The sequence below is a fragment of the Vulpes vulpes genome, chromosome 1 (assembly GCF_048418805.1).
Source record: "Vulpes vulpes isolate BD-2025 chromosome 1, VulVul3, whole genome shotgun sequence".
NCBI classification, from domain to species: Eukaryota; Metazoa; Chordata; class Mammalia; order Carnivora; family Canidae; genus Vulpes; species Vulpes vulpes.
In genome coordinates this window covers 16,949,733-16,971,053 of record NC_132780.1, presented here as the reverse complement: position 1 = coordinate 16,971,053, position 21,321 = coordinate 16,949,733, and the positions used below count along the sequence as shown (strand labels likewise).

At 51.8% G+C, this 21,321-nt stretch overlaps 3 protein-coding genes across 3 annotated transcripts; all 3 read left to right on the top strand.

The window, feature by feature from the left end:
• Nucleotides 1–353: 353 nt before the first annotated feature.
• KLK10 (kallikrein related peptidase 10) lies at nt 354–4,188 on the top strand. The gene is made up of 6 exons (XM_026014069.2): nt 354–475; nt 896–1,000; nt 1,676–1,859; nt 2,445–2,719; nt 2,873–3,006; nt 3,570–4,188. Exons 2-6 carry the CDS (start codon nt 910–912, stop codon nt 3,720–3,722), a joined length of 837 nt encoding a protein of 278 aa, XP_025869854.1. The 5' UTR covers nt 354–475; nt 896–909; the 3' UTR covers nt 3,723–4,188.
• Nucleotides 4,189–7,060: 2,872 nt separating this feature from the next.
• Nucleotides 7,061–13,732, top strand: KLK9 (kallikrein related peptidase 9). Its single transcript, XM_026013915.2, has 5 exons — nt 7,061–8,114; nt 8,292–8,448; nt 10,674–10,939; nt 12,154–12,290; nt 13,032–13,732. The coding sequence occupies exons 1-5, from the start codon at nt 8,072–8,074 to the stop codon at nt 13,182–13,184; spliced, it is 756 nt and encodes a 251-aa protein (XP_025869700.1). The 5' UTR covers nt 7,061–8,071; the 3' UTR covers nt 13,185–13,732.
• Nucleotides 13,733–13,976: 244 nt separating this feature from the next.
• Nucleotides 13,977–20,758, top strand: KLK8 (kallikrein related peptidase 8). The gene is made up of 6 exons (XM_026013948.2): nt 13,977–14,769; nt 15,123–15,200; nt 15,681–15,840; nt 15,997–16,256; nt 19,238–19,371; nt 20,559–20,758. The coding sequence occupies exons 2-6, from the start codon at nt 15,131–15,133 to the stop codon at nt 20,712–20,714; spliced, it is 780 nt and encodes a 259-aa protein (XP_025869733.1). The 5' UTR covers nt 13,977–14,769; nt 15,123–15,130; the 3' UTR covers nt 20,715–20,758.
• Nucleotides 20,759–21,321: the final 563 nt, after the last annotated feature.

Sequence of the window (21,321 nt, the reverse complement as noted above, 5' to 3'; positions counted from 1 at the left end):
CCTTCTGGCTTTTCTCAGGCACTAGGTCTGATTTCCTGTTTATCTTCCTCTCTCTCTTGGTCACAATCACCTCCCTCCAACACTATCTGAGACCCTGAAGCTTCCCCGGGGACATGGCATCGTCTCTCCACACCTGAGAAGACTTCTTGGAACAGGAGACCTGGGGAATCCCCATGGAATCCAGCTCCAAAAAGGGTGTTTGGGGCTCCAGAAGAAGCCTGTATTCCCGGGGCCCCTCCCAGAGCAGGAATCTGGGGCCCAGGTTGGGTGCCAGCCTCACCCACGGCATAATTAGGGAGAGGGAAAGGGAGGGAGTGAATCCCTGGGGGCAAGGGTGGGGGAATTTCCGGGCTCTTTGAGGTTAAAAGGGAAGGCCAGGCCAGGGGTCCCGGGGCAGAGGAGTCCGGCAGCCCACTCGGTGGGGCAGAGGCACTTCTGGGTCTTCTTCTCCCTCTTTCCCAGCAGCGACTCCCAGGTGAGGTGGGATGCACCTCACCCTAGTAGGGGAGGGTCGCGAGAGCATGGGTGGGGACCTTTGGGTGGCGGGCAGCTCTGTTTGAGCCTCAGTTTCCCCATCTATGACAAGCGCCTCTGAGCCTCAGACCCCCGCCCCATCTGGGGAGGAGGGCGAACCCCAAATCCTGCTGGGCAGTGGGCAGCCGGGGAAAGCCCGGGTGTAGGGAGGTCAGGAGGAGGCCACGAGGGGCGTCGTTAGGGTAACTGTGCCCATCTCTGGTATTCGGCCCGAATCGCCCGTCCGCCCCTGCAGCTGAGCGTCTCGGGTTAAGCGGGTCCCCGCGGGCTGGGTTGGCTCAGGCCGGGCGGACGGGCGCGGTGGGGTGTGGGTGGGGGTGTCTCTGACGCGGCTTCTCTTTAACCCGCCCTCGCCCCGCAGCCCCGGTCCAGGCCATGAGACCCCCGCACCTACACCTGTGCACCGCCTCCGGCGCGCGGGCTTTGGCGAGGCTGCTGCTGCCGCTGCTCGTGACGCAACTCTGGGGTGAGGCGGGGGACAGGGCTTGGCGGGAGGTCCCTGGGAGACTGTGCTCTTAGCACGAACCCCCGCGCACCACTCCTCTGGGGGCCGCGGACCCACCGCCCAGCCGGAGGAGGCTCGCCCCTAAGTCAGACGCGCCCCTCTCCGAGCTCCGCTCCAGGGGCTCCTGCCCCCGCCCCCCGCCTGGGTCCCCACTCTTTCCTCCTCCCGGCTTCCTTTCCCAGCCCCTTCCTAACCCCGTCCCCTCTCTCTGCCCCATCCTGTTCTCGCCCCCTTCTTGCTCCTTCCAGTTCTCCCCGAGCCTGCCTTACACCTTGGGGCCCCCGCCCCTCGGCCCTCTCCGCGCCAGCCGCGCGGCTCCCGGCCCTGCTCCCCAGGCTCCGCCGCCTTCTATCGCCCCCTGGTGGCCCCGCCGCGCTCCATTCCTGCTGCGCTCTGTCCCGGTCCCCCAGATCCACCCAGTTCGCGCTCCTCGCTCTAGACCGCTCAGTTCCTGCCTCCTTCCCCTTTACCACCGTCCTTCTCCTCCCACTTCCATTCGGTTCCTGCAGGATCCCCAATTTCCACCAACCCCTCCCCCTGCTTCTCTGGTTCTGGCTCCCCGCCCCCCCCCAGCTCCAGCCCTAATCCCAGCCCTTGCCCTGCGTGCTCTGATCGCCGCCCCTTTGCTGTCTCCAGCCGCAGAGGCGGTGCTGCTCCCCAGAAACGACACGGGCTTGGACCTTGTGGTCTCCGGCGCTCCGTGCGCGCGCGGTTCGCAGCCCTGGCAGGTGTCCCTCTTCAATGGCTTATCGTTCCACTGCGCGGGCGTCCTGGTGGACAAGAGTTGGGTGCTCACAGCCGCGCACTGCGGGAACAGCAAGTAGGGGGAACTCCTCGGGGCAGCCACGGAGGGGCTGTGCCGGCAGGCCCGGGGGAGGGGGCGGGAAGGGCTGGGGCACTTGACCCCAAGTGGGTGGGAGTCAGTTCTGGAGGACTTTCCATAGGAGGAGAGGTGGGGTTGCGCTGTGGCCGCCAGGGGGCGGTGTGGTCCTTCTAAGCGTTTCTGGGCCCTTCCACCACCCTCGTCTTGCTGATACTCCTTGGGCTCCATTGAAGTGTAGATGGTTGTATGCAACAGACAGAAGCCAAGGTCCTCTGTGGTTAGGCATTTAGAAGTAAGGAAACTGCCCACCTCGATTCCCCAGGAATCCCAGCAGGGCCGGGATTCCGCAGGAGGGAAGCGGCAGCTTACCCAGATGGGCCCCCAGCCCTCAATTCGTGCAGAACTCAGAGACCCAAACCCCTAATCATACTTCCCTCAAGAACTCAGATCCTCCTCCACTCCTCCCTCAGACCCAGGAGTCCAAGCTCCTACCCTGCTACCAGTACCCTCCCACCCAGCGACTCAGAGTCTGGTCCCAATCCGTAAGAAGGCTTTACCCCCATATATCTCTTCCCTCCCTAGGCCTCTGTGGGCTCGCATAGGGGACGACCACCTGCTCCTTCTCCAGGGCGAGCAGCTCCGCCGGACTATTCGCCCCATTATACACCCCAAGTACCACCATGGCTCGGGCCCCATCCTGCCCAGGCGGACAGACGAGCATGACCTCATGCTGCTAAAGCTGGCCAGGCCTGCTGTGCTGGGGCCTCGCATCCAGACCCTGCGCCTGCCCTACCGCTGTGCCCAGCCTGGAGATGAGTGCCAGGTTGCTGGCTGGGGCACCACAGCTACCCGGAGAGGCAAGAGCTGGGGCCCTGAGGCCTGTATCCTGGGGAATACCTGGAGGGCCAGGACTTCTGGGTCTGAGGGAGGAGGGAATTGGGGGCATGGACTCCCAGGTCCTGGAAGATTGGAGGCTGGCAATGGGTTTATCTACTGTTTCCTCCCATTAGTGAAGTACAACAAGGGCCTGAGTTGCTCCAGGGTCACTGTCTTGAGCCCTAAAGAGTGCGAGGTCTTCTACCCTGGTGTGGTCACCAACAACATGATGTGTGCAGGACTGGACCAGGGTCAGGACCCCTGCCAGGTAGGGACTGGCCAGGGAGGGTGTGTGACTCATGGGAGCCAGGATAGGGAAGTTATGAGAAATCAGAAGGCCCCATCCCTGTCCCCAACCACAGCCCAGCATCACCCCATGTCCAACACTATCCCATCCCTACCCCAACGTCATCCCCATGTTTGACTCTAGGTCCTCGGCTCCACCTGTTTGTGCCAGGCCTTACCCACTTCCCACCCTCTCCTCAACTGCATTCCCATCTTTAGGCCATTCCTAAGCCCCCACCCCATCCCTATCTCTCCATTTGTCTCCATCCCCTCATCTGCCACAAGCTATAGTATCAGCTCCAGCACATCCTCGTTTGCATCCCCCTATCTGATGTCCACAACCCCCAAACTAGCCCAATCCCAACCCAAGCTCATACTTAATCCCAATCTCACCCCAACCTCATCTTTAGCCAAATCCCTTCCAAATCCCACCCAAATCCCTTCCTTATCACTATCCCAGACCCCCAAGTGGCAGCCATTGGATTGGTGTATTTTTTAATTTTTCTTTGGATTGTTGTATTTACTTGATCTCCTTCTTCCGCCCAGAGTGACTCTGGTGGCCCTCTGGTCTGTGATGAGACCCTGCAGGGCATCCTGTCATGGGGTGTTTACCCCTGCGGCTCTGCTCAGCATCCAGCTGTCTACACTCAGATCTGCAAATACAACTCCTGGATAGAAAAAACCATACGCTCCAACTGACCCAGAGGCCGTGCAACACCACCAGCTGCCCTCTTGCCACTTCCTCTGAAGTTGCAGGGGCTGGACTCTCCCCCTGCCCTGTTTGAACCTTTGCTGCCCATCCACACCCTCAAACATCTCTCCTCTTCCCTCACCTCCCCCTGCCTATTGCTGCTCTCTGCACACTTTGAAGCCATAAGTGGGACAAAGTTTTATTCAAAAGAAGCAAGGAAGCTGGTGGTCACCCAGTCTCTCAGAGAAGTTGTCACGCGCTCAACCTGCCTCCCTCTACCACTCCCTGCTGTGTGACCTCCTGTAAGCTAAGTACCCTCTCTGGGCCTCTATTTCCTCACCTGGAAAATGGGGACAATGAAGTGCCTACCTCATAGATGCATTATGCGGAGATGATCATATGAAACGAGTGTGTAGGTTGCTATGGTAATTATCAGTAAAGCATTAATGCAGGGGTTGGTGAGCCCTGACTAAATCTTACCTGTGGTCATGATCTGTGAACAGGTCCTGGTGAGAGCGAACATATGTGACCCTGTGTCCTGGGGAGAAAAGCACAGGGGTAGCCTCAAATCCCAAGCCCCCTTGCTCTAATCATCTGCAATGCCCATCTCAGGGCTGATGGGAGAATCACATTCCTCTCCCTCCTCTCACGTTCCATGAAGTGCCCCTTAACCACTTCCTTCCTCCCTCCCACTGTTTCCCACATCTGTGTCCACCCAACACCAGTTCCTCCTGTCCCAGCAGGAGCTGGGCTACTCTTGAGTCATCTGGTACCTTCTTTGCCTTCCTGGGGCCACTGGACCCTAAGGGACCTCACCCCGGATCCATCTCAGCCTCTAAGACCAGAGGGACTCTTCCTGCTTTAGTTGCTAAGTCCATGTAAAGAAGTCCTTTGAGATTTAGGGGAAATTTTTTTATTAGATCCCTCTCCATCCCCTCACCAATCACAAGCTCCAGTCCCAGCTCCATTGTATCGTCATTGTCTTCCTCTGACTCAATGTCCACAACTCCCAATCCATTGCCATCCCCACCCTATCCCAAACCGGCTTGGAAATTTCGCTCTGAAAATTTGGAAGGAGAAGGGTTCTTTTCTTCACCCTGAAAGTGTCTCCATGTAAATATTCCTACCCTGGTAGTATTCTACACAGAATCCAGGCGGAGCTAACAGATGTTTGGGTGTCTCCACTTAGCCTGGACTCTGCGGAGATTTAACATCAGGTGAACCTATGCACAACAGAAATGTTCTATCCAGCACTGGTTGTCCTTGTTTCCCCTTTCAAACGCCAATTTACTGAGCCCCTATTAGATTACAGGCCTGATGCTGGGCACTGGGACCCTTGTGGTGACCACAACAAGGTCCCTGCCCTCACGAAGCCCACAGAAGACTGGCACACAGCTTCCAGCACAGAGCCTCTCCAGCTCCCTTCCTCTGCCCCCATTAGCACACCCAGGAAGCGCCAATCAGGCATATCAGCTGAGTTTGTCATGGAAGACTCAGAGTGAAGAAGGTGGGAACTCGATTCGTTTTTAAAGGCAAATCACCCGTTCCTTTAGTCATCACGCTACAAATGTTTACTGAGTCATGTTCTACTCTGGGTCCTGGAGATGAATCAGCTCGAACTCTACCCTCAAGGAGCTGCTAGTCAGGTCAGGGGGACAGGCAAGATTTCCATTCTTGTCATTCAGGTTTCTACTCATTCAGGTTTCTACTCAAAGGTCACCTCCTCAAAGAGGTCTTCCAGGTTTGGCCTAGCTAAAGGGGTCCCCTGCCCTCACCTGGACAACAATCCATCGCTCAGTTTATTTCTTTTGCAGCATTTGTTAGAGCTGAAATGACCACATTTATTTGTTTACTGCATAATGATCTGTCCCCTCTCTCTCCGGACTCAGTCCATGGAAGCAGAGGCTTTGATTTATTCACTGTGATTTTAAGCACCTGGCATAGTGCCTGGCACACAGAAGCCACTCAATGCATCGTTGGATAAACAACACAAATTGATCAGCGCTGTACCAGAAAGAGGCACAGGGTGCCCTCAGGAGAGGCCATGCATTCTTTCCAGAGTCAGGGAAGTCTTCTCAGATCAGGGGACATTTGCATGGGTTTAAAAGGGTAAGTAGGAGTGTAATAGGTAGAGAAGGAAATGTATTTCTGTCACTTACTTTGTGACCTTGAGAAAATTACTGGAATGCTCTCTTTCAGTTTTCCCCTCTGTGGAATAGAGATTGAATAGACCCTTTCAAGGATTAAATGAGATAATATATATGAAATGCTTACCTGCCAGGCACAGAGTATGGCCAATAGAGGTAGCTATCATAGGGCACCTGGATGGCTCAGTTGGTTGGGCATCAGACTTTTGGTCTCAGCTCAGGTCTTGATCTCATGGCCATGAGTGCAAGCCCTGTGTAAAGTGCCATGCTAGGTGTAGAGCCTACTTAAAAAAAATAAGTAAAAAAATTTAAAAAGGTAGCTATCAAGGTGTTACCAAAAACAGTTAGTATGGTGCTTAACACATAGTGGCTCTTCAGTCTCTGGTTTCAAGGATGGACCTCCCTGACTGGAGAGAGAGTAAGACACCCTACAACCACAAGTGATGTGTATTATAATGGGAGCAGTGCAGGACTCTATAGGAGATGGAGACTTATTACATTTGTTGAATGCTTACCATGTGCCAGGCGCTGTTGTAAGTGCTTCACCTGGGTTAGTTCACTCAATCACCCCTCAACCTGGATTATTATTACTTAATAGATGGGCCAACTGAGAGAAGTGCAGTGACTCGCCCAAGGTAACACACCTAATAATTGCCAGCATTGAGATTTGGATCTAGGTGGTCCAGTTCCAGAATCTATGCTCTAAACCACTACACCAAGTGATGCATCCAAGGGGAGCCCAGATCCAAAGTGATAATCAGGCTTACTACAACAGAAAGTGGGGGAGTCTGCGAGAGCTCAGGGAAGAAAAGATGTACTGCTCCTTAAGAAATCAGAGAAGATGGGCAGCCTGGGTGGCTCAGTGGTTTGGCGTCTGCCTTCATCCCAGGGCGTGATCCTGGAGACCCAGGATCGAGTCCCACGTTGGGCTCCCTGCATGGAGCCTGCTTCTCCCTCTGCCTGTGTCTCTGCGTCTCTCTCTCTCTCTCTCATGAATAAATAAATAAAATCTTAAAAAAAAAGAAATCAGAGACTTGGGGGTGGGGGACATTTAGGTTGACTCTTGAAGGATGAGTAGGAGTTTACCAGGAAAAGAAGACTATGGAGAAAGGCATTCACTCATTTAATTAACATCTCCTGAGGCCTCCCAAGAGCTCAGCCCTGAATAGATGATTCTGGGGGCACAGAGATGAATCAGACTTGGGGTTTGGCCCTGCAGGGGCTGCCCACCTGATAAGGAGGAGAGATAGGGAGAGAGGCAGGTAGGAAGGATAGTGGGAGGGGGGAGATGAAAAAATGGGCAACGTTCTCAGGACTTAGCCAAGATCTGGTGGTATTAAGAGAAAAGCAAAGTGTTTCGTTCCAGGCAGTTGGGCATGTGAGTCTTAGGTGGTAGGAATATGAAGAAGGGGGTAGGGTAGTTTATGATGAGAGTGAGTTAATCCAGTTGGGACCATATTTCCTCAATCTTCTAGGAGAAGCCTTTGTCCCTGCGAGAAGGGGCCCAGATGCCCAGAGCAAGGAGGGCTCTGTAGGGTGTGTGCACGTGTATGGCCCTTTGTGGTCTCTGCCTTGCTCAGTCTGTCTCTCTCTTTCTTTCTCTCACCCTGGATCCTTCTGTATCTCTGTCCTCTCTTTTTAAATTTTTTCTCTCTCTCTGCCTTGCCCCATCCTGCCTGCCTTCTTTCTACTGAGTCTCTGTTCTTTCTCCCAACCCTCACCTGCTTTCTGGGGAGTCCTCCTGCATCTCCCTCTAGCCTGCCTGGGACACTGGTCCCAGCTCACCACAACTTCATTCAAGATAAATTTGCTTCCACCTCAGGAGCCAGCCTCAGGGATCATTTTTCTCTCTCTCTTCCTCCTCCAGGCCACAGAATATCCTGTATCCAGGTCCTGCCTCCCAAGATCATGGGAATGAGGGTTCCCTTCTCTGGAGATCCCAGGAACACTTCACATCCTAGGGCTCCTCCCCATTCAGCCCAACCCTCGCCCAGCAGGCCACCAGCTCATCCTGCAGGGGGGTCCCTCTGCATGCCTCCATTCCCAAGGCCCCCAGTCAAGGCCCCAGGGCTTCCCCCTCCCCCTGGGACATTTCCCAACCCAGATTAATCACAGGGGCGGCCCCAGAGAGGAGGAAGGAGCTGGCATGGCTTACCTTCAAGAGGGACTGCTCCCTGAACGTATGCTCAAGACCCAGGCACCCCAAGGTCATGAGGCTGGGATTCGTCTGTGCTCTGCTTTCTCTCCTGGCAGGTGAGGCTCCTGTAGTCCATCCTTCTGCCCCTCCATGGTCCCAGGACCCCCACCAGGCAGCTTGCCCTTGAAGGAAGCTCGCAGGCTTCCACTTCTTCTTACTAGACATCTCAGTACCTCTCCCCCAGCCCTCCCACCGTGCTCACCATTGACCCCTCTGCCTCCACCCAACCCCAGGGCATGGCTGGGCAGACACCCGAGCCATTGGGGCCGAGGAATGCCGCCCCAACTCGCAGCCCTGGCAGGCCGGGCTCTTCTACCTCACCCGTCTCTTCTGTGGGGCTTCCCTCATCAGTGACCGCTGGCTGCTCACAGCTGCCCACTGCCACAAGCCGTAAGTGACCGGGGGCACCATTGGGGTGGGGCTGGAGGTGAGAGGGCTGAGGGGCTTTTGGTAGAAGAGGGAGGGAGCTGCAGTTGGGAAGGATTTAGCCTTCATTTTTGTTCCCAAAAGTTCAACTATTAGAATTAGAGTTGACTCTCCAAATTCTAAGGTCCCGAATAATCTAATTATTAGGACCTACAATTAAAAGCTCTTAAAAGCCTATGACCCAGAGAAATCCAGAGTCATGGACTCCTAAAATCTCAGATCCATGAGATTTTACATTAGTTTCAGTGAATTCTAGAATCGGAGACTCAGGTTCTGGTAGAATCTGAGGAGTCTAGCGCAGCACTGCCCTGTGGCTGTATGTGGGTATGTAGCTCCAGCCACATAGCTAGGCTTAGATTTCCTAGTAGACATATTACAAATAGTGAAAAAGAAATGATTAATGTTAATTTTAATAATAGACTTAACTTGACATGGTCAAAATAGTGTATCAATATCCAATGCATTTTTCAATACTTACGAATGGTATAGTTTAGTCTTCTTAAAAATACTACACTTTTGAAATTAGATATGCATTTTACACAAAATGACATGTCTCCACTTGGACTAGTCACATTTCAAGGGCTCAGTCGTATGGGATAGCACAACCCCAGATTCAATATTCTAGCTAGGTTCATTGAATATAAAAGCTCATGGTCCTAGAATCTTTGATTCACAGTATCCTAGAATACTGTGACTTGCAGAATTCTAGAATCTTACATCAATAGAATTCTAAAAGCTTAGATTCATAAAAGTCTAGAATCTGGTGAATTAAATATCCTAGTCTAGAATGCTATCATTCCAGACTCTTAAAATACCCAAAGTTTTAATTGAGAGAATTTTGAGAGAGTCCTGGAGCCTCAAATTATTTGAACCCTAGATTCTTAAATTTCTAAAATCATAAAATTATAGAATTATAGATTGATGAAATTCATTTTATAGTCCCAGAATACTTGAAATCTAGGCTCTTTAAATCCTTGTCTCATTCAGATAATTTAAAAACCCCAGACCTTTGATCTAGAGAAATCTAGAATGTTAGAATATTGGTTTCATGACATTCTAGAACATAGAATTCTAGAATTGTGGGTTCCTAGAGTGTTAGTATCTTAGATTTCTAGAATCTTAGATACTGGACATTCTCATAGAATATTAGAATCTAGCTGATGCAGAAATCAAATCTAGCTGATGCAGAAATCCTTTCTATATTACCTCAAGAAAGGGGCAGTCCATCCTGTTCTGATATTCTTCCCTCCAGGAATGAAGTACAGGTGCTGAATGAAGTACACAAAGCTGTGTGGGAATTTCCCATCATGCACTGCTCTATGATAGTGCCTCTTTCAGCTCAGGAGAACGATGTTCAGATCTCAGCCCCAAAGGCTAAGGAGAGAAGCAGAGATGCGGAAGTAGAAAAGATTCAGGCTTGGGGATGAGTTGAGTTAGGGGAGACTGGTTTCCCAGACACAGAGTCCAGGCAATGAGGTGACAGAGATGGAAGTAACGTCTCATACTCCTCAAATCCTGAATTTGCAGTCATAATCCTGGTCCCTAAGATTAGAGGTTAGAGACCAAGGCATGGGCATGTACACCCCCCAGAGAGTCTGCAGCTGTCCAGGGCAGGGACCCAGAGCAGAACAAATAGACTGAAAGATTGAGGTCAGGCCTCAGGAAGACATGCACTGAGGGTGAGGGATAGGCTGACAAGAAAAGCCTGAGGCCATGGATGACCCCCACCTTGAGGATTTTCCATTTCCCATCTCCCTCCATGCATACACACACACGCACACACACACACACACGCCCCACACACAGAGCCACTCCCCACAGAAGCCACCAGACCTGTGGGGACAGGGGGTGGGGCTGTTGTTGTGTGGTGGGTGGAGCCCCTGTGTGCCTACACAGTTCCAGGGGACCTAGGTCACCACCAAGGCTCCAGGTGGGGCAGGAAGGAAGGTGGCTTACTTGGTATGGGACTAGGAAGGGGTGTAAGCTTTTAGGGGAGAGCTACAAAGGTAGAGGCAGACAAATGGAAGGAGTGAGAAACTGGGGCCCAGAGAGGATGTGTGCCTTGCTTAAAATCACACAGCACTCTGGGTCATACAGAAATGATGGGGGCCCAGAGATAGTGTGTGGCCTCTGAAGCACGTATCACCTTGTTGGACAGCCTGATTGACCTCTGAAGCCTGTCCCAACAGGTATCTGTGGGTCCGCCTCGGGGAGCACCACCTCTGGCAATGGGAGGGTCCAGAGCAACTGTTCCGGGCCACGGATTTCTTCCCCCACCCTGGGTTCAACAAGGATCTCAGGGCTCATGACCATAGTGATGACATCATGCTGATCCGTCTGCCCAGGAAGGCATACCTGGGACCTGCTGTGCAGCCCCTCAACCTCAGCCAGACCTGCGTCTCCCCAGGCACCCAATGTCTCATCTCAGGCTGGGGGGCCGTGTCCAGTCCTAAGGGTACAGCCTTGCCCACAACTCAATCCCTTGTGTCTCAGGCTGAGAGTCTGAATCCCCCCATTTCTCTGTCTCTGCCTTTTCATCTCTGAGGTAGATAGATAAATAAATGATAGATGATAGATAGATGATAGATAGATAGATAGATAGATAGATAGATAGATAGATAGATGATAGAAAGAGAAAAAATGAAGATGCTATAAATTTTAAGATGCATCATTATTTACAACCAATAAGAACAGGGGGAAAAAGTTCCCATTAATCCTTGTATGACACCATTTGCTGGAAGACACTCCCTGATTTCAGAGATGTTTAAATATGAAAATATACACATCATGGAGTTGAAATGAGGCCTCTCTCTCAGAGTCACAAATCAGCAACCCATTAGCCATATTTAGCCTCCCACATCCGTCTTCATTTTCAAAATGCCTTGAAAAAATAGTCTGAGCTTGGGAGATTTTACAGAAAAGCCAAATTTCTTAGTTTGCTGGGAAAAAGAACTGGCAACGCCAGACCCACATTCCCCAAATAGCTACCATTGGGCAGGATCAGTGGAGGCTGCTGCCTTCAGATCAGACGTGGGTTCTCTGGGCCCCTACAGTGCCCCCCCCCCCCTGGCTGCTGTGTCTGCACAGGTCCCTTCCACCCACTTCTATTTGCCTGTCAAGCCCATCTGAATCTGCGCCCCTAGATTATATAAGTGGGCATATGCATATCTATATCCATATCTATATTTTACATGCTGTGTCTCCCTGTCTGTAGCTACTATCTCTTAAGTCTTTATCTCTGTCTCTGTCAATGACCACAAATGCCTCCTCCCTTTCTCACTGCCTTCTCCCTTGGCATATCTGGGCCTGTTCCTCTCTCTTCATTCCTGCACGTAAGAATCTCTTTCCTCTTTAGGGGTCTATCTCCTGTCATGGGCTCTATTTTTCTCTGTGCATCATGAATATATCTCTTGTTGGTTCTTGGCTCTCTGCGTCTTTCTGTTTCTCTCTCTCTCTCTCTCTCTCTCTCTGTGGGTCTCTCTCCCTCCTCAAACATCTATTTCTCTTTCAACCTATAATTCTCTTTGTCACTGTCTCTCATTTCTATCTTTGAGAGTCTTCTGCTGTGTCTCCGTGGGTCCTCCTTAGGGAAGGGTCTGGGTGGAGGGGCTGCTGAGTGTGATGGGCACAGCTGTTGATCCTCTATGGGTGGGCCCCTTTTGCCAACAGTGCAGTACCCACTCACGCTACAGTGTGCCAACATCAGCATCCTGGAACACAAACTCTGCCATCGGGCTTATCCGGGCCACATCTCAGATGGGATGCTCTGTGCCGGCCTCTGGGAGGGGGGCCGAGGCTCCTGCCAGGTGAGACCTACTCTGGGGAGGAGGGGAATGGGTATCCTGCTGGATTCCTGGGTCCTAGGGAATTAGGGAGTTGGGGACCCAGGATTCCTGGATGAAAGCAAGGAGGGACCTGGGACACTTAGGTTCTGGGAGAGGATGGGGCCTCAGTCAGATTCCTGAATTTAAAGGGGACTGGAGGCCCAGACTCTAGGTTCTAAAGGAGGAGAGGACTGGGAGTACAGACGTTAAATCCTGGGGGAACACAATAAAGCATCTGCACTTCACTCAGTGCTACCCAAGCCCTCCCTTCTTCCCTCTACCCAACCTGGGCAGTAGGACGAAGGGCCACAGTTGCTGGGTGTTTATATAGAGAGTAGGTTGGTTTTATTTTACATGCTTTTGTGTTAATGTTGGAAAACTAATCACAAACAGTTTCTAAACCAAAAATGACATGTTGTAAAAGGACAATAAACGTTGGGTCAAAATGGGAAAAAAAATAAATAAACAAATAAACAAACAAACAAACAAACAAATAAATAAATAAATCCTGGGGGAAGAGGGCACTAGGATCCCAGACTGCTAAGTACAGGGGTGAGGTGAGGGCTATGAGCTCTTACTCCTGGGTCTGAGGGAGGAGGGACTGACTACCTGGACGCCAGTGTCTGGAGAGGAGGAAACTGGGCGCCTCCTGGGAGGAAGTGGCCAGTGTCATATGACGAGTACACTTGCTTAATAGTTTCTTTGCTCTTCTGCTGCGCACAGGGTGACTCTGGGGGCCCCCTGGTTTGCAACGGAACCCTGGCTGGTGTGGTGTCTGGGGGTGCCGAGCCCTGCTCCAGACCCCGGCGCCCAGCCGTGTATACCAGCGTGTGCCACTACGTGGACTGGATCCGAAAGACCATGGAGGACAACTGAGCCCTCGTGCCTTGGGCGACCAAGAGAGGAGGGCGGGCGCAGGGTAGCGGGGTACTGCAGGGCTCCGGCCTCAGAGTTCTCGGCGCGTGGCCTCAGCGGCCCGGGGACGCGCTCTGAATATTCAGGCTCCGCGCCCTGAGGGCCCTCCGGGTGGGAAAGCAGCGGGGAGACACCTCCTCGCTCCTGTAGCCCCGCCTCTGTGACGTCATCGCAGCTGGTACCATCCCAGCCGAGCAGCTTCACCTGCAGCTCCGCTCCAGGAGCATCTCCCCCAGACAGCCCCGCCCCTCGGAACTTCGCCCAATGAGGCTTCCCCTCCGGGCCCCACCCCCGTGGCCACGCCCCCTCCATGGGAAATCTCACCCCCATGACATCAGGGGCGCTGCAGCTTGCCATGGGAGCCACCGATGCACCGTCGGGCTCCCCCCCTCGTGCCCGCGCCCCTGGGCGTTTGAATCCTGGAGGGGACCCAACTGAGACAAGCTGGAGAAGGGTCTCAATTCATTTAGATTCAATGAATGATTTTACAATAAACGAGCGGAGCCGCGCTTTCCTTCTGCCTGTGTTGTGGGGTGAAGGAAGGGCAACGCGTGGGCGGCGGTGGGGCATACAGGAAACCGCCACCGGACAGCAATTTCCCTTAAACCCCTACTGGGTCCTGCCTAAAGTCTGTCTCCATCAGTCCTATTGCAGCAAGGCTGCTGGGTTCTGCTCGGGCTGGTCCCGTTGCCCCCAGGGAAAGGGGAAATCAGGTCACGGTGCCTCCCAAACCTGCCTTCCCAGATCCCAGGCCTCTCAGGGGGCAGCGGGCGGGCCCGATCCGCCCTCGGAAGACTCACCTTTCTTCCATTCCCAGTTAGTGGCAGCAGCCCCCTGCTCCCACATGAACCCAGGCTCCAGTCACTCCTAAAAAGGCTTAAGAATCCAGGCCAAAACTTCAGGCCTGTTCCCCCTCCCCTCTCAGACCCAGAAATGCGGGTCACCAGCCCCCTATGCGGTCAGACTCAGGAGTCCAGAACCTCATTCCTTCCCCTCCCAGGTCCAGGAGTCCAGACTTTAACCTCCCTTCCCTCAATTCAGGGGTCTGGGCCCCCAGTCCCTCTTCCCTCAGACTTACAGTCTAGGATCCCAGACCCTTCCTCCAGACCTAGAGTCCAGGTCCCCAGCCCCCTCCAGTCTCAGATCCAGGATTCGGGGTTCCAGTTTCCTTCTCCCACAAACCCGGGAGTTCAGACCCCCCAATCCCTACCATCCCTGGATCCTGAGTCCAGGTCCTTAGCCCTCTTTTCCCTCGGAGCCAGTTGTCTGGAGCCTGGCTCTTTCTGTTTCAGACCCAAGCATGAGGAGTTCCAGGTCCCAGCCACCCCTCCCTCAAGATTTCCCTCAGCTCCTCAGGCCCTCCTCACTCATGCACAGGGCTCCAGTTCCCAGATGCTCTGCCGGCACCAGAGGAGGCGGAGCGGGAGGCGGGGATTCCCAGTTAAAAGCGTCCAGAACCTAGTACCAGGCAGGCAGAGCTGAAGCACTGGGGCCTCTTCTTCTGGGTCTGAATCAGTCTGTGACCCCGCCCCCCGGATTCTGCAAGGTGAGATGCCAAAGTTCTCAGATCCAAGCATCTGGCTCCGGGGCCCCTCCTCCCCAAAATTTAGGAATCTCACCTCCCAGTTCCCTCTTCCTTCAGATCCCCAGGAATCTGGAATCCTAATTCTCCCATTCCTGGGAATGTAGGAATCCAATCCCCTCCTCCTCTCCTCAGATTGAGAAATCTGGGTTGTGCTCCCTTTCCTCCTCAGACCTAAGAAGCTGGTTTCCCAGGTCCTTCCTCCTGCAGGACCCAGAAGAATGGCTCCAAATGCTCTGCTCCCTTCCTTCAAGTTTCTCCTAGGATTTAGGGCTCCTCCCTTTTCATTTCTCAGCCCTGCCTTCTCCCTCTCCCAGACCCCACCATGGGACATCCTCCATCTGCTGTAGTCTGGACCTGGATGTTCCTGCTCTTGCTGTTGGAAGCCTGGGCAGGTAAGGGGGGCCTGGCAGGAGCCTGCGGGAATGCTGTGTCAGGTGCTTGTGATGGCATGCGGGGGGATATGAAACATGCGAACACATGTGAGAACTTCTTTGGACTTTGCTGGGGGTGGATGGAGGCATGCACACATGGCAGTCGGTAGGAGTGTGTCAGGTTATGCTGCATATTGCACGAGCACACCAAGCCGGCAGGGCTGCTTGCTGAGGGGTGCCGATATGCACAGTATACAGAGCATGTGGACGCATGTGGGAGCATGTGGAAGCATGCTCGGGTGTATGACTCTGTGTGACTCACAGGCTTCAATGAGCGGATATGTGTGCACCTGTGTGGCAGCCTGTGCAAGCTGGGAGCCTCACAATCCCAGTATGGAGATGTGCAGAGGCAGGCTGTGTGTCTGAACCCACAGTGGGTCTTCCTGGCCTCTGCACTGCCCCAGGGGGGTGGCAATCCAAACTCTCTCCCTCCTGCTGCAGGACACTTGAGGGCACAGGAGTCCAAGGTGCTCGGCGGCCAGGAGTGTGAGGCCCATTCGCAGCCTTGGCAGACAGCCTTGTTCCAGGGCGTCCGGCTGCTCTGTGGGGGGGTCCTCATTGATGACAACTGGGTCCTCACAGCAGCCCACTGTAAAAAACGGTGAGTGGACATCTGAGGCAGAGGTGGACTGGGGCCTGGGGATAGGGGGAAAGGAGAGAGCTAAAGATTGACCCTCTGAAAGAAGAGGGTTGAGGGAGGTGGGGACTGGGGTCCCAGACTCCTACCTGGATCCCAAACTACTCTCCACCATTGCAGGAAGTACACAGTACGCCTGGGGGATCACAGCCTGAAGAATAAAGACAGTTCAGAACAAGAAATGGCTGTGGCTCAGTCCATCCCACACCCCTGCTACAACGGGAGCAATGAGGACCACAGTCATGATCTCATGCTCATCCGACTACGTGGTCGGGCATCCCTGGGGCCCCAAGTGAAGCCCATCAACCTGGCGGATCACTGCCCTGAAGTTGGCCAGAAGTGCACCATCTCAGGCTGGGGCACCGTCACCAGTCCCCGAGGTAGTAGGACGGAGAGGAGGAGCTGGCTGGCCCAGTGGACCTCAAGCCATTGGCAAAGCTTCGCCTTCAGAAGAAGAAGATAGAGAAAGGACAGTGATTGTGAAGTTGAGATTCACAGGTGGCCCATATTGGAAAATCTGAAGGCCAGAATATTAACAGGAGTGGTGGGAGATAGAAAGCAAAATAGCAGATTGGTTTTTTTTTAAGATTTTATTTATTTATTCATGACAGACACAGAGAGAGAGAGAGAGAGGTAGAGACACAGGCAGAGGGACAAGCAGGCTCCATGCAGGGAGCCCGACGTGGGACTCGATCCCGGTTCCCCAAGATCAGGCCCTGGGCTGCAGGCAGCGCTAAACTGCTGCGCCACCCAGGACACCCCAAAATAGCAGATTGTTAAACCAGGTTCCCAAAAAATGGATGGCTGAATGAGTGGATGAAAGAATGCATGCTTCCTTGGGGCACCTGGGTGGCTCCATCGGTTGAGTGTCCAACTCTTTTTTTTTTTTTAATTTTTATTTATTTATTATAGTCACAGAGAGAGAGGCAGAGACATAGGCAGAGGGAGAGAAACAGGCTCCATGCACCGGGAGCCCGACGTGGGATTCGATCCCGGGTCTCCAGGATCGCGCCCTGGGCCAAAGGCAGGCGCCAAACCGCTGCGCCACCCAGGGATCCCTCCAACTCTTGATCTTAGTTCAGGTCAAGACCCTGATCACAGGGTCTTGATCTCAGGGTCCTGAGTTCAGGCCACATGTTGGGCTCCACACCCAGCTTAAAAAGGGAGAGAGAGAGAGAGAGAAGAATGCGTGCCTCCTTCACGGTGGAGAACACTGTTTTGTTTTGTTGCTTTAAGATTTTATTTATTTATTTATTTATTTATTTATTTATTTATTTATTTATTTAAGAGCATGAGAGGGAGAGCATGAGGTGGACAGGGCCAGAGGGAGAGAGAAGCAAACTCCCTGCTGAGCAGGGAGCCTGACTTGAGCCTCGATTACAGGACCCTGGGATCATGACCTGAGCCAAAGGCAGACGCTTAAAGGACTGAGCCACCCAGGCACCCCATGGAGAGCACCATGTTATGAGATCTTTCGTTGTACAGGATTTCCTATAATCTTCTTAACAGACTTAGGATATATAGGTTCCAAGTGGCCCCAGAAAATAAGTTCCTAAGCATCTTCTCCCTCTTGAACCATCATTCCTGGTGCCAGGGACTCTCTTCCTTCACACCAGGAGTCCAGTTTCTTCCTCCCCCAAGACCCACAGTGTAGGTCTCCAGCTCCCTCCTCACTCTGGACCTCCATTGAAGTCATTGAAGTCCCCCTTTTAGGACTTTAGAGTCTAGGCAGCCCCTCACCTTAGTTCACAGTGAGAGAATTGAGGCTCAGCTCAGAGAGAGACGTGATTTACCAAAAAAATCCAGGATATTCCAAGAAAAGGAGGATTCAGACCCCTTTCTGTCTGACTCCTACTTCTAAGGGGACAATGGCATGCAGTGGAAATCCACCTGCTCATGATTCAGTCTGGTCAGTTCAAACCATGGCTCTGCCCTCTCCTCTGTGCAAGTCCCTTCACATCTCTTGGCCTCATTTTCCTCATCTGCAAAATGATAGATTTTTAAGATTAGATAATAGATTTTAGGTAATAGGTAATAGATTTTTAAGTTCCATAAGGGCTCAGGGTGGTTCCTGGTATACAGTAGGTGTTTGATGAATATTTGTGGAATGAATGCATGGATGCATGAATGATGGAATGAATGAACATACCCTTCTTTCTTTTTTATAAAAAGATTTATCTATTTATTTGAGAGATACAGATAGAGTAAGAGGAGGGGCAAAGGGAGAGGGAGAGAGAGAATCTCGAGCAGGCTCCACACTCAGCTCAGAGACCCACTTGGGGCTCGATCCCATGATCCGAAACCACGACCTGAGCCCAAATCAACAGTCAGATGTTTAAGGAACTGAGCCACCCAGGTGTCCCTGTATCTCTCTTTCAAATAGCTATTGTGAGTTCAGACTTCTCACAATCAATGAGATTGTGAGTATACAGCTTGTGGTACACAGAGGTGCCAGATATAAGTTTTTTCCCCTCAAGTCTATTGCTCAAAGGTTAATAAGAAAGATTAATTCCATTTTCTTTCTTTTTTATTGAAGTGTAACTGGCCACAACATTCTCTTAGTTTTGTGTGTAAATATAATGATCAGACATTTGTCCAATATGCATACACTGCAAACTGATCACCACAATAAGTCTTGTTACCATCTGTCACCGTACAAGGTTGTAACAATATAACTGACTTTATTCACTGTAGTGTACATTACATGATAAATTCTGGTTTTAGTAATTAATTCAACATTTATTTGTGAGCATCTGGTATGCCCCAGCTGCTGTACTGTGAAGTCTCTGTCCTCTGGAGTTGCATGCGAGGTGGGGAAAGTAGACAATAAATAAACACATATAAAATGAATTATTAGGTAAGGTTAAGTGCTATAATGAAATATCATGGAGAATAAGAGGATAAGGACTGTTGGAGGCATGGTATCTTCATTAGAATGGTCAGGGAAGGTTTCTAAGATGGTGGTGTCTAAGATGTCTAAGATGCGGTGACTTTTGGAAGAAGTAGGATTTAGCTGAAATTGGGGACCTGGTGGTCTGGGGTTGGGAAGATTGGAGAGACAGGATCAGAGGAGTCACAAAGGGGCACCTCCACATCTTCCGGTCACCTGATCCTTAATTTGAAAATGACTGGGCAAGAAACAAGGTAGAGAGTCCAACAGCACTTCTCTAGATGTTGGAAAGGAAACAGCAGGGGCCATGGCTTTTTTTCCCTAATGTGGTGAGAAGTGATGTGTCCTGTGAAATGTGTCAGCAAACTCTTTTGTGCAGCCATAGATGCACAGAAGGGAGGGTATATCCAGACAGGGACTGAGGGGAAAATGGTTGCTCTCTCTGGGAACTTACAATCTCTTCCCCCTCAGAGAATTTTCCCGACACCCTCAACTGTGCAGAAGTAGAAATCTTTCCCCAGAAGAAGTGTAAGGATGTCTACCCCGGAGAAGTTACAGATGGTATGATTTGTGCAGGCGACAGCAATGGGGCCGACTCATGCCAGGTGAGTGACTTCTAAAATTCCCTTCTTCTCTTGTCCCTCACCCTCCATAGCAGCTCAAGATTTGGCAGCAGTGTGACCTCAAAAAGTTAGTATGCAAAGAGGTTACCCCTATCTCTAGAGTGGAAAGCCTGTTCAGAGAAGGTCACACTCTCCCTACAGGTCACACTGCACAGGGATCAGGAACGTTGAATTGTTGCTATCATTTTCCTGGGAACCCTTGTCTTCAGGATGGGGTGCACAGAGGGGCAGGGGTAAGGGGGTAAAAGGAGATATCCATGAGGGAGAGACTCTGAGGGTACGCAAGCTCCCTGCTCCTGTCCTCAGCACTAGTTCGGGAATTTGTGCTGATTCTATCACTGACCAGGTAGTCAACCACTTTTCTTTGGGACCTGACTGGGTTCCCTAGTACAGCTGCCTTCTCCTATGATTGGTCCCTTGGGGAGTAATGCTCTCTTGCCAACTGGCCAGGAAATGGCACCATTGACTTTAATGGTCCCTTGATGAGCTCCCCATACCCAAGATGACAAATATTGGGATTTGCCATAGATATAACATCCTCTTTCTTATTGACTGAAATTTGGGTCCTCAGGGTTCCCCCGGCTTTTCCCCTCCTCATGGAAGCACTACCTGCTTTGCTAATGATTGGTCCCTGAAGACAATGCTTCAATGCTTTCTTCCCCATTGGCTAGGAGTGAAGTCATTTCCATCAGTGTTGTCCCATGAAATCTAATCTCTTGGGATGGTTCCTGTTTCATAGAGACAATGATATCTTCCCAAAAGACTCCTGCCATTGTCCCTTGTGTGTGTGTGTGTGTGTGCGCGCGCATGTCCACAGGAACTCTGCTGCTTCCTCATATATTTGGTAACTGGATTCAAGATCTTTTCACCATTAGCTAGAAAAGGAACAGCAGCTCACTTCCCTCCATGTAATCCTCACTGTCTTCTTTCTGGATTGAACCTTTGAGACACCATTCTCTTCTCTCCTTGGTCAGGATTTCACTCATTTCCCTAGGACATCTGGTCTGTGTCCCAGTACATGAAGCCCAATCCCTCTCTCTCGCCACCAGCCCTAGGGTACAATGCTTTTATCCCTATTGGTTAGAGGGAAACAACATGCTATAGAACTAATACTAACTACTGGTATCGCCAGGCATCTTAGGTGAAAGTATTCTACTCTCCCCATCCAGGGAGATTCCGGGGGTCCGCTGGTGTGTGGTGGTGTTCTGCAGGGCATCACATCCTGGGGATCAGACCCCTGTGGGCGGCCTGAGAGACCTGGTGTCTACACCAACATTTGCCGCTACTTGGACTGGATCAAGAAGACCATAGGTGGCAGGGGTTGATGCTAGGACAAGCTTTGGACCCCCTTCAATAAACTCACAACTCAGCCTGGCTCCTTGCCTGTCTGTATTTTGGCCCTGCTGGGAGGGATGGAAGGACTGGGGTCGGCACCTTTCTGGGAGGTTTGATGGGGTCTATAGAGACTAGGACTCCCATGGCCACTCTGGCTATCACCACTGCTTGGAGTGACCCCCTTTTTTTCTGGAAGGGCTGGGAGGAATGGGAGGTTAATTTCAGGGGAGAAGACGCACAAGGATTTCCTTTTTTAAAAAATTTTTATTTATTTATTCACGAGAGACACAGAGAGAGAGAGAGAGAGGCAAAGACACAGGCAGAGGGAGAAGCAGGCCCCATGCAGGGAGCCCGACGTGGGACTCGATCCCGGGTCTCCAAGATCACACCCTAGGTTGAAGGCAGGTGCTAAACCACTGAGCCACCTGGGCTGCCCCGCACAAGGATTTCCAAATATCCAATGGGCTGGCCTGCAAAAGACAGATTTGAAAGAACTTCTGTTTAATTTTTCTGAGCAGCTCAAACGTTTCTTTTTTTTTTTTTTTAAGAATTCATTTATTTATTCATGAGAAACAAACATACACACACAGAGGCAGA